We start from the raw sequence: 19,178 nt of genomic DNA, 5'->3' as shown, positions 1-19,178 counted from the left end.
AGAGATATGTATAGATGTGTCAGTAAATAGTGAGTGAAAAAATTAGATGAGCTAGAGACTATAGTGCATACAGGAAGCTAGTGAAAAAATTACCGAGAATCATCAAGCATCCTCAACTTCTGGGACAGGACGGACCCGCAACGTTACTCCACTGCCAGCCGCAAGTAATATTCACCTAGTTTGAGTTGCATGGGGTCAATAGTACCTGTCTCTAGCTGGAATTGGGGGTCACTCTCCTCGAGCTATCAGAATTAGAATAAGCAGCATTTACTGGCATTTAATAGAATTTAGAGATAGCGGCATACAGGCAAAGCCTAGTGTATTTATTTTTGAACGTAATTTTAAACGCATAAGACAGTACAGTGGAAACAAGAGATTGGATACATATGCAATACATATGTAGTACATACGTGGGAAATAAGGATTGTTCACATAAACATATGCACACACACACACACACTAGGTGAGAACAGGCTCTGCTGTTAGGCACTTGAATAGCTGTAGCACACACACACACACACACACACACACACACACACACACACACACACACACACACACACACACACACACACACACACACACACACATGCACACACACACATATACAGGATTTCACACCTTCCTGTGAAGTGACCCTCTAACCCTTCCTTTTCCCCCCATCTCTCTCCCTCTCCTCCTCTCTCTTCCTCTCTCTCTCTCTCTCTCTCTCTCTCTCTCTTCCTCCCTCTCTCTCTCTCTTCCTCTCTCTCTTCCTCTCCCTCTCTTTCTCTCTTCCTCTTCTTTTCTCTCTCTCTTTCTCTCTCTCTTCCCTTGTCACTCCTCCCCTCTCTCTCTCTTACCTTTTCCCTCTCTCTCACTTTCTTCCTTCTTTTCCCCTCTCTCCTTCTACCCTCCCCTTCTCTCTCTTTCTCCCTCTGTCTCACTCTCTCCCCCTTTTTCTTTTTCTCTTTCTCTCTCTCTTTCACTAAAAAAAAAAATGGTTGGGACTCGCAGGAATCAGGGATCAGATGACAATGGTACTGGTAGGGAGGAATGGATGGAGGAGCAGTGGAAAAGGATAGAGCAAGACTGGGAGAGAAAATTAGGAGAGCTTTCTGAAAAAATGGAGAAAGAGCTCTCTGTGAAATGGGAAAAGAGGTTGGAGAAGGAGACGAAGAATTGGGAGGCACAAGTCGAAACTGCAGTAGCCAGGGTAAAGGTCCTAGAATTTGAGGTAAACAGGCTGAAGCAAGTCTCGGGAGTAGTGACCAGAGAAGACACACCATGCAAAGCTGAGAGGCTGAACAGGAAGGAGATATGAATTATGCTAAGGTCATATCAGCCTGCAAAGAAGGGCCAGGGAGTGGAAGGGAAGAGCAGATGGGTGCAGATGGAGAGGGAGATAGGTCGAATGCTGAGGCACAACCATGCTACCAAGAGCCACTGGAAAAATCAAGGGAGAAAATGACCACATACAGACAGGAACCAGAGTCACAGAGGGAGAGGCAATGGGAGGAGGAAAGGGCAAAATCAGTGTTTATCCATGGGCTTCGGGAGAGAGAGGAAAGGATACACACTGAAAGACGGCAGGAAGAAAGAAAGGAGATTGAGAAAATCATCACGGAAATAGGGGGAGAAGACATGGACGAGATTGTAAATTTCCAGAGAATAGGGGGGTACTTGAAGGGGAGAAACCGACCAATCAAGCTGATTCTCAGGACAGAAACAGTGCAGAACAGGATCCTCCAAGAGAAACCACGGTTGAAAAGCTCGGAAGAGTACAAGAAGGTGTTCCTAGACAGAGACAGAACACAAACAGAGAGACAGCAGCTGAGGGAGAGGACAAAAAAGCGAAAGGAGCTAGGAAAGGAGACAAGGATGGAGCCAGCAGAGGTCAGTCAGAGCAGAACAGAGCAGCAAGGGCAAGCACACACACAACTATCCTCAGAACCCCATAACCTATCACACCATCCCAACACACAATACAATCCATACCCGCAGCTTCCACCCAACCCCCAACCATAGAATCCCACAGTATGCTGGAATGATGGATGATGGAATATGCAGCAACAATGTGCAAGGAGGCTGAGGAGAGGTTTGTACCCAAGGGTAACAGGAATAATGAAAAAGCCAGGATGAGCCCATGGTTCACCCAAAGATGCAAGGAGGCAAAAACCAAGTGTGCTAGGGAATGGAAGAAATATAGAAGGCAAAGAACCCAGGAGAATAAGGAGAGCAGTCGTAGAGCCAGAAACGAATATGCACAGATAAGAAGGGAGGCCCAACATCAATATGAAAACGACATAGCAGCAAAAGCCAAATCTGACCCGAAGCTGTTATACAGCCACATCAGGAAGAAAACATCCGTCAAGGACCAGGTAATCAGGCTAAGGAAGGGAGGAGAGACAACAAGAAATGACAGTGAAGTATGTGAGGAACTCAACAAGAGATTCAAAGAAGTGTTCACAGAGGAGACTGAAGGGGCTCCAGAAAGACGGAGAGGTGGGGTACACCACCATGTGCTGGACACAGTACACACAACCGAGGAAGAAGTGAAGGGGCTTTTGAGTGAGCTAGATACCTCAAAGGCAATGGGGCCAGATAACATCTCTCCATGGGTCCTGAGAGAGGGAGCAGAGGCGCTATGTGTACCCCTAACAACAATATTCAATACATCTATCGAAACAGGGAGAGTGCCTGAGGCATGGAAGACAGCAAATGTGGTCCCAGTCTTTAAAAAAGGAGACAGACATGAAGCACTAAACTACAGACCAGTGTCACTGACATGTATAGCATACAAAATCATGGAAAAGATTGTCAGGAGAAGAGTGGTGGAACTAGAAAGGAATGATCTCATCACCAGCAGCCAACATGGTTTCAGAGACGGGAAATCCTGTGTCACAAACCTACTGGAGTTCTATGACATGGTGACAGCAGTAAGACAAGAGAGAGAGGGGTGGGTGGATTGCATTTTCTTGGACTGCAAGAAGGCGTTTGACACAGTACCACACAAGAGATTAGTGGAAAAACTGGAAGACAAAGCAGGGATAACAGGGAAGGCACTGCAATGGATCAGGGAATACTTGTCAGGAAGACAGCAGCGAGTAATGGTACGTGGCGAGGTGTCAGAGTGGGCACCTGTGACCAGCGGGGTCCCACAGGGGTCAGTCCTAGGACCAGTGCTGTTTCTGGTATTTGTGAATGACATGACGGAAGGAATAAACTCCGAGGTGTCCCTGTTTGCAGATGACGTGAAGTTGATGAGAAGAATTCATTCGATCGAAGACCAGGCAGAAATACAAAGGGATCTGGACAGGCTGCAGACCTGGTCCAGAAACTGGCTCCTGGAGTTCAATCCCACCAAGTGCAGTCATGAGGATTGGGGAAGGGCAAAGAAGACCGCAGACGGAGTACAGTCTAGGGGGCCAGAGACTACAAACATCACTCAAGGAAAAAGATCTTGGGGTGAGTATAACACCAGGCACATCTCCTGAAGCGCACATCAACCAAACAACTGCTGCAGCATATGGGCGCCTAGCAAACCTCAGAACAGCATTCCGACATCTTAATAAGGAATCGTTCAGGACCCTGTACACCGTGTACGTTAGGCCCATATTGGAGTATGCGGCACCAGTTTGGAACCCACACCTAACCAAGCATGTAAAGAAACTAGAGAAAGTGCAAAGGTTTGCAACAAGACTAGTCCCAGAGTTAAGAGGTATGTCCTATGAGGAGAGGTTAAGGGAAATCAACCTGACGACACTGGAGGACAGGAGAGATAGGGGGGACATGATAACGACTTACAAAATACTGAGAGGAATTGACAAGGTGAACAAAGACAGGATGTTCCAGAGACTGGACACAGCAACACGGGGACACAGTTGGAAGCTGAAGACACAGATGAATCAAAGGGATGTTAGGAAGTATTTCTTCAGCCACAGAGTAGTAAGGAAGTGGAATAGTTTGGGAAGCGATGTAGTGGAGGCAGGATCCATACATAGCTTTAAGCAGAGGTACGATAAAGCTCATGGTTCAGGGAGAGTGACCTAGTAGCGACCAGTGAAGAGGCGGGGCCAGGAGCTTGGACTCGACCCCTGCAACCTCAACTAGGTGAGTACAACTAGGCGAGTACGTACACACACACATACACACACACACACAGAGTGAAGAGGCGGGGCCAGGAGCTATGACTCGACTCCTGCAACCACAACTAGGTGAGTACAACTAGGTGAGTATACACACACACTCACACACACACTAACAGGTACGATAAAGCTCTTCGAGCAGGGAGTGTACCTAGTAACGACCAGCGAAGAGGCCGGGGCCAGGAGCTACGACTCGACCCCTGCAACCACAAATAGATGAATACACACACACATACACACGGTGGACAATGTATGACGTTACAAAGGATATAAAATAGCAGGTCAACAAACACATCTTTTCCTAAGGCAAGAACTCAACGTTGCAACCATCATGGAGGGAAGATGTCTTCATATTGGGCTCTTGATCCAAGGAACTGAAGTTTACCCTTCCTTTCCTCGGATCAGACCCGGCTGTCTCCTGCTTCCCAATCGCTATGTATAACCCCTATGAACACATGCACTGTGCTTTACTCATCTACCCACATTAACCCCAACGGGTTTAGGGTTCTCCCATGCCCAGGCCGTCGTCACATCACAAGGATCTATTCCCCTGTGCTCTTCAGTGGAAGGGGGGGTTAATGTTGATGAAGAGCTCTTCATCCAAGGAGTTAGAATTTAGGAATTAGAATTTAGTCTCCAATTCCTAGTACCAAATTTGAATGCTGTATAACCTTCATATGAATACAATAATAATTAATAATAATAAGGATAAATAAACTTTCGTGTTTCTTTTTTCAGTCACCAGTTCCTTGAAAAAATATAATAATAAAATATAAATAAGAGTAATTATTTTATAGCAGTGAATAATAGTAATATTAACAATAATTATATAACAATAAATAATACTAAAAGTAACAGTTGTTTAAAGACATATGTAGAAGGAGAGAGATACTGAGGGAGAGTGAGATAAGGACAATCAAGAATGGTGTGGTGATGATGGTGGTAGTGGAGCCCAGCTTGAGATCCCTCGCACCATCACTGAAGCTTCAGTGCTTGCTGGATTACAAGCCCAGTGTTTCCCGTGTAATATAACGTGCGCTTCGGGTTTTGCTAAACTGAAGGTGCCTGGTTGTGTTCAGCAGTGTCTCACAAGGATGGTTCACGTGGAAAACTACTAATTAGACATTAGTCAATATCCACAATGCCTGTCGTAAAGGATTCACTCTGCTTTTGGATAATGCAGATGGACTATTTACATCTTCTTCAGGCTGAGGAACTGATTACCTCGAACTCCTTTCTATGGGACTGATGAAGCCACTGTGTGGTGAAACGACTCCTCAGTAAAGATACTCAAGTGTTACAACTTGTCTGTTCTCTGAACCATTCATCTACGCTACTAAGTACAATGAACAAAGACTTGGTTGCTGCACAGACCAAATATTATTGGCAGTGTTATAACACCATCAACACAAATAAGAATGGATCTGCTGCATCTTGTTCTAAGTCATGCAACACATACACCAGCAGCTTTAAAGTTGAGCGATTTCTTAGAAAGCGGCAATGAATGCCAATAATCGCTATAAGATCTTCAAAAGAAAATAATGGAGAGTGCACATGCGTAGGCAAGGAGGAGCAGGGAGGAGCAGGGCGGTGCAAAGTAGGGTGGGGCTGGGCGAGGCGAGGCAGAGTGTGTGATCATCGTTCCCTAATTATACAGCAGCTGTTCTTTAGTCTCTGGAGAGGCTGCTTTGTGTTTAGGCTGAGAGGTGTGCTGAATCCCACAAGAGGGGCGGGGTAGGGGTATTGGGCTGGCAAGGGCAGGGAAAGCGGGCTCGGGCTCAGAGGGCGAGCTAGGGCACTAGGAGCGCACTACGGCATGGGATGCTTCGGGAGAGTATTGCTGATGCCAGTACAAGCTTCACTCTTAACGAATGAGGCAAACAGAATGGAAAGGAAATTGGAGTAAAGGAATATAGCAGTAATAGTGAGGAAGAGAGAGAATAGTGAAAATAGTGGAAACGATAGGGTAGTGAAGAGAGAAAATAGTGGAGAAGATAGGGTAGGGGAGAGAGTAGTGAAGATAGGTTAGTGGAGAAAGAGTAGTGGAAAAGATAGGGTAGTGGAGAAGATAATGTAGTAGAGAAGACAGGGTAGTGAAGAAGAGACAATAGTGAAGAGAAGAAAGAACACTGAGAAGAGAGAATAGTGAAAATGAAGATAGTAGTGAAGGTAGGATACTAAAGAGAGAGAGAGAGAGAGAGAGAGAGAGAGAGAGAGAGAGAGAGAGAGAGAGAGAGAGAGAGAGAGAGAGAGAGAGAGAGAGAGAGAGAGAGAGAGAAAGGAACAGAGAAGTGAGTGAAGCTGCAGTGGAAAAGTGGAGATCCAAGAACTTTTATATTTATGTGACGAAAATGGAGACAATGGAAGGGTGCGACTGCCCTATTTTTATACCTATGTCAAATAAGCAGAACTGGTCCATAAATAGTTTTGAAATTTTACCATACTTTGCCGGATATATTTTTGCTAATATGAACAAATAAAATTTTTATTTTAGCCCAAAACTAATTTAACCTCGTTAAAATTAAGGTAATCTAATTTCCCTTAATCCACCAAAAACAAAAAACTTGGGTCAGCCTAAATTTTATTTTGCACTATTTTAAATCACCGGAACAATTATTTTACACTCGGCTTGTCAAAACAAACTGTGCTCTATAAACCAAGATAACAAGCTCTGTCTAACAGGCAGACAGTTAAACTGTGAGAACAAAAGCTAACTCTATTTTCATGCCATTTTCCATCACACAGGATGGGTTGCATACATTTGTTAATGAAATCTGTCAGTCTGACTGACTGAAGATGAAAGCCGATGATATATCCAAGTTAAGGGTAGTGTGTGCATTTACCTAATTGTGCTTTTACTGGTCAAGTCACAGTCCCTGACTGATTCTCAACTGGCCTCGTGAGGCCCATATACTTATTTTTCTTAAAGCTGTGTATAAAGCCTGCTTGAAGCATCTGTATGTGGTTCAAGAGTGGCGAGGCAGGGATGTGAGTGAAGACCATGGCGAGGCAGGGATGTGAGTAAAGACTATTGCCAGGCAGGGATGTGAGTGAAGACCATGGCGAGGCAGGGGTGACCCCTCCAGTCAGCCAGTATATATTGGTTTATGCAGTGAAAGGTTCTGCCAGAGTCAGCCACACACATACCCACACTGACACGCCTCCCACAATTCAGTTTTACTTTCCTCGTGAATTTTTATTATGCTGTGCCTTGTACATGGGTTTGAGAGAACAGAAGAAACCGATTCTTTCTGGGAAAGTTTATATTAAGACTATACTGTGTGTATATATATATATATATATATATATATATATATATATATATATATATATATATATATATATATATATATATATATGTCGTGCCGAATATGTAAAACTGGTCAATTAGCAAGAACTCGACTCACGAAATCGTAATGACACGATTGCAAACAAACCATACCACGGCCGGGATTGAACCCGCGGTCAGAGAGTCTCAAAACTCCAGACCGTCGCATTAGCCACTAGACCAGCTAGCCACAACAAGATTCGTCCAACTAGGTATATTTCTTCACCTTAGGAAGGTTAGCACAGGCACCACTGTGACCACAAATGCAAGTTTTTACAGACGAATCTCCAGCTAGCGTGGCCGTGACGAACTCTAGCTCAAGTCCCCTCACTGCCGTCAACATGACTCACGAAATCGTAATGACACGATTGGACGAATCTTATTGTGGCTAGCTGGTCTAGTGGCTAACGCGACGGTCTGGAGTTTTGAGACTCTCTGACCGCGGGTTCAATCCCGGCCGGGGTATGGTTTGGTTAGCAAGAACTCATTTAAAATTAAGTCCTTTCTAAAATTTTCTCTTATACATTTTAAGATATATTTTTTTCCTTAATGATAATGTAAAAAATTTTAATTTTGCACCAAAAGAATCTTAGAAAACTTACCTAACCTTATTATAACAAGAACAATTTATTTTAGCCTAACCCAACTAAATATATTTTAGATACGTTTACAATAATTTAATACTAAACAAACACAGTAAAATACATTTTTTTCGTTAGGTTCAGAATGATTTTGGCGAAATTATTGCATACACGAATTTTCACTCGTCTTATATGGCAAGATGAACGCTGATATTTAAGCCAAGATCGCAAGTTCTGCCTATTCGGCACGACATATATATAGAGACTACCCGGGGATCGAAACCACGATTCTTTAGCAGGCCTCTCGAGAAGCACGCCAAAATTCTCGGCAGGCGTGCTAAAATATCGAGTGATTCAATCCCCGGCTAGTCGCAGTACACACAAACACAGATACAGGAAAGAATATTATCTATGGGGAAACTGATTAATATTTATATTTTAAGTTTGAGAGGACTACAAATGTACTAATAACATCTGCAGAATGACCAGCTGATCTTGCCCGGGCATTGAGAGGCTATTTGAGAGGGGATGTGAGAAATCATAACATCCAAAGGTTCATGCTACCTAGACGCCAAGTGAGGCTTGCTTTTAACCTTGCTGTATGTGTATAAATGCAACATGGTATCAAAGTAGCACTTCTAGTGTGTGCATGGACCTAGATACAATGAAAAGACAGGCGCAGCTCAAGGTTTCACTGACAGCACCTCGCTATGTATAGAGCTCGACATGAGTGAACTTGCTCTTTTCTTCATTGTGGATGAACCTCGGGTGTGAGGACCAATATGAGGAAAAGCTAAAATAGTTCTTGCAATAGTCTTATTAAAATTTTGTATAGAGCCGAGTAGTCATTCAATGTGGTGTACCAAAACTGAATAATAAAAAAGACTACTCCTAAATTACTGCCACAACTTGTAGCCCTTGGTAGCTGGGTTCACAGAAGACACTGTCTTTCACTTCTTCTTCAAACAGTGACTTGTCGATAAAATGAAGTAGGTATCAGTCTGCCGCTGCCGCAGCGTCTCACATCCTACATCCAGCGTTACTGATGGAGGTATAATATGAACCTGTGCAGTAATGTAAACCAGATACCAGCAGTACATTTAAATGTGAATATGATACCAGTTTAACAATTGGGTTGGTAACACACACAGCATGTGTGTGTGTGTGTGTGTGTGACGCACTCACACTCATAAATGTCAAAAAATTCAATTCATCAGAGTGCACAGATACGATTAAATCATTACCTTCGGTAACATACATGCTTTTCAACTATTTTACATTAATGTAATGAATTTCTTCTAGAAGTGTTCGTAAAGTTTACGTACCGAAGCAGACGGGAAATTAAGTCTGATTACAGAGGGACGCCCAAAGAAGAGAGGGGCAGTGTGTTTGATCATTAACCCTTCCCTACTGTCCCTCTCATGTGCTCAGCAAAATGTAGAAACCTTTGTTCTGGTATAACAATGTTATTTTGCCTTACACAGCCCAGTGGTAAAAGGGGTACGTAGTGGTTTCGGCAGCTATTGATTACAATAAGTTTAGTGTTTTTAAAGGAACACTACCAGAGGTCCCTTGCAACTGATTGGGTTATTATTGGAAAAGGCAAATCAGCCATTGATAAAACTTGAAAGTGTTGGAGGTATTAGCTGGGAGAATCAGGTTGTTGATTCTGAAGTGTTTGAGGTGAAGGAGTTAGCTGAGGTTTTGTAAAGGTGAAAGATTGAGTTGAGGGGTTGTGGAGGTGAAAAGTTTGAGTCATGAACTGTTGTGGAGGAAGGGCAAGACATTGTGTGCTGTTTAGGAGAAAGAGTAAGTCACTGTGTGTTGTGGAGGAGAAGGGGAGGAGTCTTCTGTGTTAGCTACCATTTTGTCATTTCTCGATTAGACACTTGGCCTGTTGTTTGTTTGTGTGTGTGTGTGTGTGTGTGTGTGTGTGTGTGTGTGTGTGTGTGTGTGTGTGTGTGTGTGTGTGTGTGTGTGTGTGTGTGTGTTGTGAAAATGGAAGAGTGAGTAACAAAAAAAAAGCCTCTTCCACCGCATAACGGTTAGCACGACTCGCTGAATACAACTCTGTTAGTAAAACTGTGTTAGTACAACTCACTACACACACACTGCAGCTTCCATATTGTCAGTCATTCATATTTCACCTCTGAAGCCTGTTTTATGGCTACATTTTCTCGTGTATTTTATGACAAATAAAATAATAGCTCTCTCGTGCCGCTTGCCTGACACAGTCTCCAACATTTAACACGTCGAGTCGAGAGCTTTTATACAGACAGAAATATTACTGACACTCCTATTTAATACTGCTTATAAGTGAGAGGCTGAAGGAGCTTTAAACCACGCTGAAAGCGCAGTTTGCGGATATAAACAACAGTGAAAAATATACCAAGCACTAGCAAGGGATATGTCGGATACAGAAGCGAGTTGCTGACAGGTTTAAGACAGGTGAAGAGCAAGTTCTTATTGTAAGAACTTTTTGCTCTATGGTAAAATGTACAAAAAGCAAAATATTACCATTTTTAAAGCCTGGTTTGCACCTTCTTTCCTTCAAGAAATAAGCTGCATTTACAAAGGGAAATGAAAGATCTGAAGATGTAAGAAAAATATAAATGAACTATATTCTTGCTCCAGACTGAGTTGTACAAGGAACTAACTCAAGCCTACGTAGGTTCTGAGGGTTGAAAAGCAGAGACAGTAATTTGCAAAGTCTTGGCCAGAGATCATCGCTTTACCTTACATTTTATTTATCGATCAAAGTGGATTTCCTCCTTTCATCTCTTGGTGCTCATGACACTTTCATCACCCAGTGCTCACGTCACTTTCATCGCTAATCATGACACTTTCATCGCTCAGTGTTCATGGCACCATCACTCACTGTTTGAGTGGAGATGATACACATCAGCAGCTATTGATAATGACAGTACATTCATAATATTTAGTATCGAGGAAAGGGAAATGTCAAGAATTGGAAGACGTAATAAACACGAAACTTGTTAAAAATTTAGGAAGGATATTGAAGGTTTACACATAAGTCAATATGTTGCCAACTAAAGGAGAATACACAAACATGGGGTTGGAAACAACTGATATTATTATTATTGTTCTTGTTACACTCGTGTGAAGCGCTGAACAAGTGGGGATCCTAATGGTTTAGCAATCAGTTTCGATCCGAGTGGAGGCTTGTAAGCGTTAAACAGAAGAAAGACGATGTTAATAATGAAGATTGTATATAAAATGATAGGTGAACTAACATGGAGTTAAGAGACTCGATTCATAAGGAACCTGACATTGTGGGTATAAGATACAAAATTGGATGAAATTATATTAAGCTGAAATTCCAAGAAATTGCTTTAGAGGAGGTGAAGGGTGAGAGGGTGGACGGAATCACACGAGAGTGGGGGGGGGGGGAGGTGAATCAAGAAGTCACAGATAAAGCAGAACAACCATGCGAGAGAGACCTCAGCAACAGAGCATAGATGGAAACTACGCACTCATGTAAGAAACCATAACATTTAACTTCCATCCATTCCCTCAATGGATGGAAGTTAAATATTCGCGTTACTGGGACCAGAACAACAGAATATAGACCGAAGGTGAGCACTTACACGCAAGCCCCGTACACCCCACCCCCCAACACATACAGAGACACGACCCACCCCACCACACCTCCGAGTATGCACAGAATGAAGAGTCCCAGGAGCTGCTACTCCGAATACTCGCAGCCAGAATGATGAACACACACATTTTGCAGATAAGGTTTCTAATGGGAAAACATTTTGCTCTATGTTGATCTGTACCAAGTCATGACCTGATAAAGCTGAGCGAAAAGTTGTCCTTCATTTTTGTCTTTAGCACACCATTAAGATTCAATCACAGCCAAAAACACTTAATAAGACACAATATGGGGTTTATGGAGTGTGGAGTGTGTTAGTAACATGTCAGTAGATTCTGTCACTGACAGAGTCAGAGTCAGGCAGAGTATGAAGAGAAGCGAGGAATCATCGCCTGCTTATTTTACCGAAAACAACAGATTCCTAAATTCTTAGCCCTTTATCGTAAATAACATCATGATTGTCACGAAGTAATTCAAGAAATTACATAAGCGAAATCAGAAATTTTCATTTAATTCATATCAAGAAAGGTGATTCCATGGTGGCGTTATGATCGAAACAATATGAATTACTTTTCCCTTAACTAGATCACATCTGATTTCCTCCCATTCTCCAATTCCTTCCCCATAATTATATATATATATATATATATATATATATATATATATATATATATATATATATATATATATATATATATTATATAATTACAATAATATTCGTTGGACCCTGTAGCCAGAACGTTGGGTTGGAAGTGAGGTAAGAGGCATCCCTCCTACGCTGCTTAAACAAAATAAGAGGCATGTTCCTATTCCTCAGAGAACTGCTTTTGAAGTCTCAAAACTTTAGGAAAAGCTAAACTACACAGGAGAAGCTCACCAGGTGGAGCGAGATTTAGAAAACGGGAGCGAGTGAGAGAGAGAGAGAGAGAGAGAGATATTCCATCCACTCTTCAGACAGAATCACATACACAGGATTCTATCAGTAAACTTGGGTACCGCTTCTCATACCCACACTGAGTGGCTCCTCTATGAGTGCTGGAGAAATCAGAGCGATAATCAGATAACCAGGTGAAGCTAATTCAGTCAAGAGATAAAAGCTTATTTAAGCCGTACATTACAGTACAATCCAGTTCTTGACTTAAAAAATACAATGATCTGAAAGCCCAAACGATGCACACACACTCTTCAAACTGGAAATCTTATGCAAAAATTCTAAAAATGTTTTTTTTTTCCTCACGGACTTCTGAGACGGAAAATGCAACAAAAGAACTTTGTTTTTGACTTTTGGTTCCATTTGCAATTGTTACTTCGTCTCACCTGCAATTGCTTTCTTAGTTCCACTTGTGCTCGTTTCCTTATCCCAATTGTTATTCTTTTCTTGCCCCAGTTTCTTTGTCCTTCGTATTTCCTTGTCCTACTTGTATTTTGTTCATTTATTCCGCCCTGTAGTTCGTCTGCTACACTTTTGTTTCCTTGTTCTACTGTTGTGTGTTTCCTTATTCCTCTTGTATTTGTTTCCTTGTTCCACATGTATTTATTTCCTTGTTCCACTTGTATATGGTTCCTTGTCCCACTTGTATTTGTTTCCTTGTTCCACTTGTATTTGGTTCCTTGTCCCACTTGTATTTGTTTCCTTATTCCACTTGTATTGGTTTCCTTGTTCCATTTGTATTGGTTTCGTTATCGCACTTACACCCGTTTCCTTGTTCCACTTGTATTTGTTTCCTTGTTCCACCTGGAATAATTTCCTTGTCTCATTTGTAACTGTTTTCCCGACTCCTAAACTTATCAAACAAGAAAGCTACCATGTGGTAAGACAAAAACACGCCTCTTGCGCTTCATAACCCACACGGCTGTAACACGCAAACAGATCTATAATGTACATACCATATATAGGCTTCACTGTTAGTTTTTTGCACGAGTGTTGACCCCCCCACCCCGAACACCCTCCAGGCATGTCAACATGCTCTACGTAGGCGACCCGAAATTAGCTTCAAAGCTCTCACTCACTTCGTGATTATATACCGTGTATTTTAAAATGAATGCTAGCCTGCCACCTAGTGAATGTATAATTTGCATTATTCATAAATATAATTCGTGTATAGTATACATGATGGTGACCTATAGGCAAACTTGTATTTTTCACTTCTAACCCGGAGTCATATGCCACTCAATGTTATTGACGTTACCCAGATATCACTTGGCAAAAAAGCTGCAATAGATAGCTACATCTAAACACATTCTAATGTGTCAAATATCTGGTTCCAGCGCAGCGTTATGGAATAGAATAGTTAATTACCACTCGTTCGTGGTTACAATACTATATATACTTCTTGTGGAAGCTAGTACTCCAAACGGGGAGTAGAATATATATATATATATATATATATATATATATATATATATATATATATATATATATATATATATATATATATATATATATATATATATATATATATATATTAGATATACGAGAACACGAAATTAATTCACGATATACGTAACCGTTCCAAAAACCCAGGAAAGAACAATAGATTCTTAAAAGCCTGTTTAAATACTGCTTCCTAAATAGCGGGTAGCTCCTTGCATTAACGTCCTGCCCACTAAATATCCCCCCGAGCTTCCCATGGCTGTGTTTACGTCAGGCTCGTCACCTGGACCCAGGGTAAGCCTCATAACTACTAAAGGAACATTAATGGGGGGACAGTATAAGATGGTGTTGGTAGTCACCTCCTTGATGTGCTGGCAAACTTATTTGTAAGAATAAGAATTGAGGAGCACTGCAGTAGTGGTAGCAAGAGTTTAAGTAACAGTAGAAGTACTAGTAATATTGGTAGTAGTACGGTCATAGTTTCGCTAATTATTATCATTAAGAATATTTCCATTCATTGGTAACTATTAAAAAATGTACTCCTCATTTCCGTGAGTTAATGGGAACTTCAGGCATCCCATGGAATGTCAGATACCAGACAGTTTGAAAACAGCAGCAGAGAATGTTAAATTTCCCCAAAGAATGATAAAGTAAGACTTAAGGTTAAATCAGTGTAAGTGAATATTATCAGGTGTTAGTACGTCTAATGAGTGCTATCAGAGGCGAACAAAAACAGATTGCCTGAAAATGCCCAAATGTGCAATAAGTGCCAGAAAATGTGCAATAAGTGCCAGAAAATGTGGAATAAGTGCCAGAAAATGTGCAATAAGTGCCAGAAAATGTGCATTAAGTGCCAGAGAATGTGCAATAAGTGCCAGAGAATGTGAAGTGCCAGAAAATGTGCAATAAGTGCCAGAGAATGTGCAATAAGTGCCAGAGAATGTGCAATAAGTTCCAGATAATGTGCAATAAGTGCCAGAGAATGTGCAATAAGTGCCAAAGAATGTGTAATCAGCGCCAGCGAATGTACGATAAGTGCCAGAGAATATGCAATAAGTCTTACAGTGGTAAAAAGGGTAAAATATTTATTGCAAATAATGTGCAAGATAATGTGCATATAAGTGCCAGAGAGCATTAATAAGTGTGCACTATGTTATATAAATGCCACAGCGTTAAGCAAGTTCCTGCGAATCTTAAATCAGTCGTGGCAATAAACTCCAGCCTCCACACTCTTGCAAGCAAATTTTGGGGCTGCATAAGTCTCCCGGCTTTATATTGCAGAATGAATAAATTCCCTCTGTAATTACGGCTCGAGCTATTTGCCTTAGGGGAATGTGGCGGGCGAGGCTCTGTGTGTGTGTGTGTGTGTGTGTGTGTGTGTGTGTGTGTGTGTGTGTGTGTGTGTGTGTGTGTGTGTGTGTGTGTGTGTGTGTGTGTGTGTGTGAGTATGTGTGTGTGTGTGTGTGTGTGTGTGTGTGTGTGTGAGAGAGAAAACAGATTCTGTGTAAATATACGTATACATCTACTAACTCACCTAGTTGTACACTTCATCTAATTCCTTCTAATTACTCACCACCCCGAGACTGAATAAGCACTTCTTAAAGTACCTAACACCAGGAATAATTACTTTAGCATTTGTACACCCACTCAGGTATATACTGCACAGGCAGTATATACCTGGTGGGTGTTTCGGTGGTCAACGCCCCCACTGCCATCACCAAGCCTCGAGGTGGATCAGAGCCTTATCAACAGGCTGTTACTACTGGCTGCACGCAAACCGACGTACGAACCACAGTCCAGCTGGACACGCTGGTAAACAAACTCCATTCAGAGAGGTTCTACCGTTTTGTCATACGAGTATGGAGAAAATGACTTGATATCGTTATGCAGTATTACAATATGACTTTTTTTTCTCAGGGCCACGTAAGGTAGCACGTAAACAGTAATAACTTCTACTTGCATTCACTACACACTTACCTTTATTTTCATGATTCCTAATAATTCTTAATATTGCAATAATTCCATCCGGCTTATGATCGGGCCGCGAAAGGGGTGAGCAAAAGAACTGACAACTGAGTAACAGATAGGTTTATGAAGATAAATATTCTCAGTATTCTGACACTAATGCTATTGCAGAAATGACGCATTTGGTGGTAATTATTTTTGGCAGTAGCATTAGGTAAAATACTAGTCATTTACGACTGAATTCCATGTATGTTTATATTGCAAAGTTTTTGATATTAATGGTGGAAGTGTGCTAGAAAGTAGGTCAGGTGATTTTCATTTCTTTCTGCAGGTAACCTCGATGCAACATTAAATTTTATTGATTGTACGAGTGCTCTTAGAAGACTGCAAAAAAATCTCAACTCTCTCTCTCTTCTTCTCTCTCTCTCTCTCTCTCTCTCTCTCTCTCTCTCTCTCTCTCTCTCTCTCTCTCTCTCTCTCTCTCTCTCTCTTTCTCTCACACATTGTGTTCCCACGGGCAAATAGTGCGAACTACAACACCGGGACGCGGGGCCAAATGTAGATAAATGTCAAACATTTCACTCGTGACAAGAGACAGAATGACCTCAACATGTTTTTCTGCTTGAAGTGAAGAGAGAGGGAGGGAGGGGGAGTTAGGGGGAGGGGGAGAGGGAGGGAGGGAGAGGGGGAGAGGGAGTTAGGGGGACGGGGAGAGAGAGGGAGGGAGGGGGAGAGAGAGAGAGGGAGAGAGAGAAACTGTGATAAAAAATGCCGTAAACATACCCTAAACGTCCTCACAGTTATACAGTAAAAAACAATAATAATAATAACAAAATAGTAAAAATAAAATATCATGTTCTTTTACCAAGATAATGTTTTTTTCCGTTCACGTCACATTTTTCACACTCACGCTTTAAAATACTTTGAGTCAACTATTAGCAGAAACTTTCATACCAGTGAGGTGTTTCCCTTTTAAAATATTTTGCAAGTTTGGATCAAACTTTTAATCACTCTTCGGCTTCATCGGCCAGCTTTTATCCTTGTTCCAGTCAACTTTACCTAGATTTTTAAACAACTGTTTGCCCAAATCACCTCAAAACCGACACTGACTTGTCTTTAGCGAACTTTTCATCACCTATCCAGCAACCATTTTATTGTATATTTTGTATAGTTCTACTGTCTTCGATCTACGTCCTTGAATTTGTATTGATAAACCATACCACAAGTGGGGATAGAACCAGCGATCAGAGAGTCATAAAACTCCAGACCGACGCGCTAGCCACTGGGTCAGTGGCTAGCGCGTCGGTCTGTAGTTTTATGATTCTGATCGCTGGTTCTATCCCCACCTGTGGTATGGCTTCTTTGCAATCGTGTCATTACGATTACGTGAGTCTTGTATTGATAAAGTCACCGAATATTAGAACGTCTACAAATAAAGATACCCAGATGCTGCACATGTGTCTAATTCTCATCAACTATTTTATCAACTATAGGAGAATTCATTCCATTGGATTGAAGTCTTCCGCAATGCCGTCCCTTCCCCTTCCTCTTTGTTCTTTCTTTGCCCAACCCATTATTTCTTACACCCCTCCATCACCTCCACCACCCTTCTTTGGTTCCCAACTTTTCCCAACCGATCTATCACTACCTCGTCAATCTCCCGTCTCATTTACTCCCGATGTTGCTCATCACACCTCTTACCTATTCCTTTCATTTATCCTCCGTCTATCGTTTACTGAAATCTCCCATCCTATTTTTTTACCAATTAAAATATTAACTCTCCCTCATCCTATGCACGATGTTCCATCCAATTCATCGAAATCCCATGTATCCACTCTTCCATCCCATGTATCCACTCTTCCATCCCATGTATCCACTCTTCCATCCCATGTATCCACTCTTCCATCCCACGTACCCACTTTCCCATCCCACGTATCCACTTTTTCATCCCATGTATACACTTTCCTATCCAATGTATCCACTTTTCCATCCCCAGTAACCACTTTCCCATTCCATATATCCACTTTTCCATCCCATGTATCCACTTTTCCATCCCATGTACCCACTTTTCCATCCCAAGTTCACTCACCCTCGCCTGTAGTGCTGAAGAAATCCTCTCTCAATAATTAAATGGACACCAGAAGTTCAACGCCAACTCAAATACTAAAAATATCTGAGGGATTTTTTGGGGGACAGAAACAAAAAGAATTTAATCACTTAATTGTAATACTATATATTTAACACAGCGTAAAGGCTTCGTAATATACATTATATATATATATATATATATATATGTGTGTGTGTGTGTGTGTGTGTGTGTGTGTGTGTGTGTGTGTGTGTGTGTGTGTGTGTGTGTACATACAATTTTCAGTGTACATAACCCTCCTAATTATTCGTATATAATGTTTGGTTAGAAATAATTTTATACTTATTTCATTTTATTTCTTTTATTTAATTATTATTATTATAATGAATCGTACATTTTCAAAACCTTGTTATATTTCACTGTATAATTGACATGTTATGTGAAATGCTAATTTGTACAGCTTTAGTTTTTATTTTGTATTCTAGGCTATGATGATGGTCGAAGACACGTCCGAACATTCTCTTATGATGTTGAAGACCAAGAGTTACTTTCTTCAAACCCAGGTATTTCTCTAAAATTATAATATATATATATATATATATATATATATATATATATATATATATATATATATATATATATATATATATATATATATATATATATATATATATATATATATATATATATATATATATAATGGGCCAACTCTTATACACTTCTGCCTTGGTAGTCTTGCAACACCGCATAGCTCCTGACGACGCAGGTTGCAGGGGTCGAGTCATAGCTCCTGGTCCCGTGTGTATATATGTGTGCGTGTGTGTGTGTGTGTCAGTCTTGTGTTTTACCACTGTAATGTGATGGCCACAATATATGTAACAACCGTGTTCGAGGTGACGCTTGCAGGTGTTACTATCTGTTGGTTCATGTACATGTTTACACTGCTTCAGATAAAATATGTTAACCCTAACTTTTTTTAAGGAATGGATGGTATCTTTCTTCAGGGATTTAAAAATTCTAATGCTTTCATGGGAAAGCACTAAACTCGTCAGGGTCATACTTGCATCAGCGCCTTAAACCCTAAAGCTACGATCAGCTATA

At 41.2% G+C, this 19,178-nt stretch overlaps 1 protein-coding gene across 1 annotated transcript in view; it reads left to right on the top strand.

Annotated features, from left to right (window-relative positions):
• The window catches only part of LOC128695972 (zwei Ig domain protein zig-8-like), a 586,753-nt gene that overhangs the window by 136,787 nt on the left and 430,788 nt on the right, over positions 1–19,178 (top strand). The window contains exon 3 of the mRNA XM_070093033.1: positions 18,563–18,640. Within this exon, the coding sequence (XP_069949134.1) occupies positions 18,563–18,640 (78 nt within the window). The remainder of the gene's footprint in view (positions 1–18,562; positions 18,641–19,178) is intronic.

This window comes from Cherax quadricarinatus, chromosome 41 (assembly GCF_038502225.1).
Source record: "Cherax quadricarinatus isolate ZL_2023a chromosome 41, ASM3850222v1, whole genome shotgun sequence".
Lineage (NCBI taxonomy): Eukaryota > Metazoa > Arthropoda > Malacostraca > Decapoda > Parastacidae > Cherax > Cherax quadricarinatus.
Note: the sequence above shows the minus strand (reverse complement) of the source record. Positions and strands in the feature narration are given on the sequence as shown.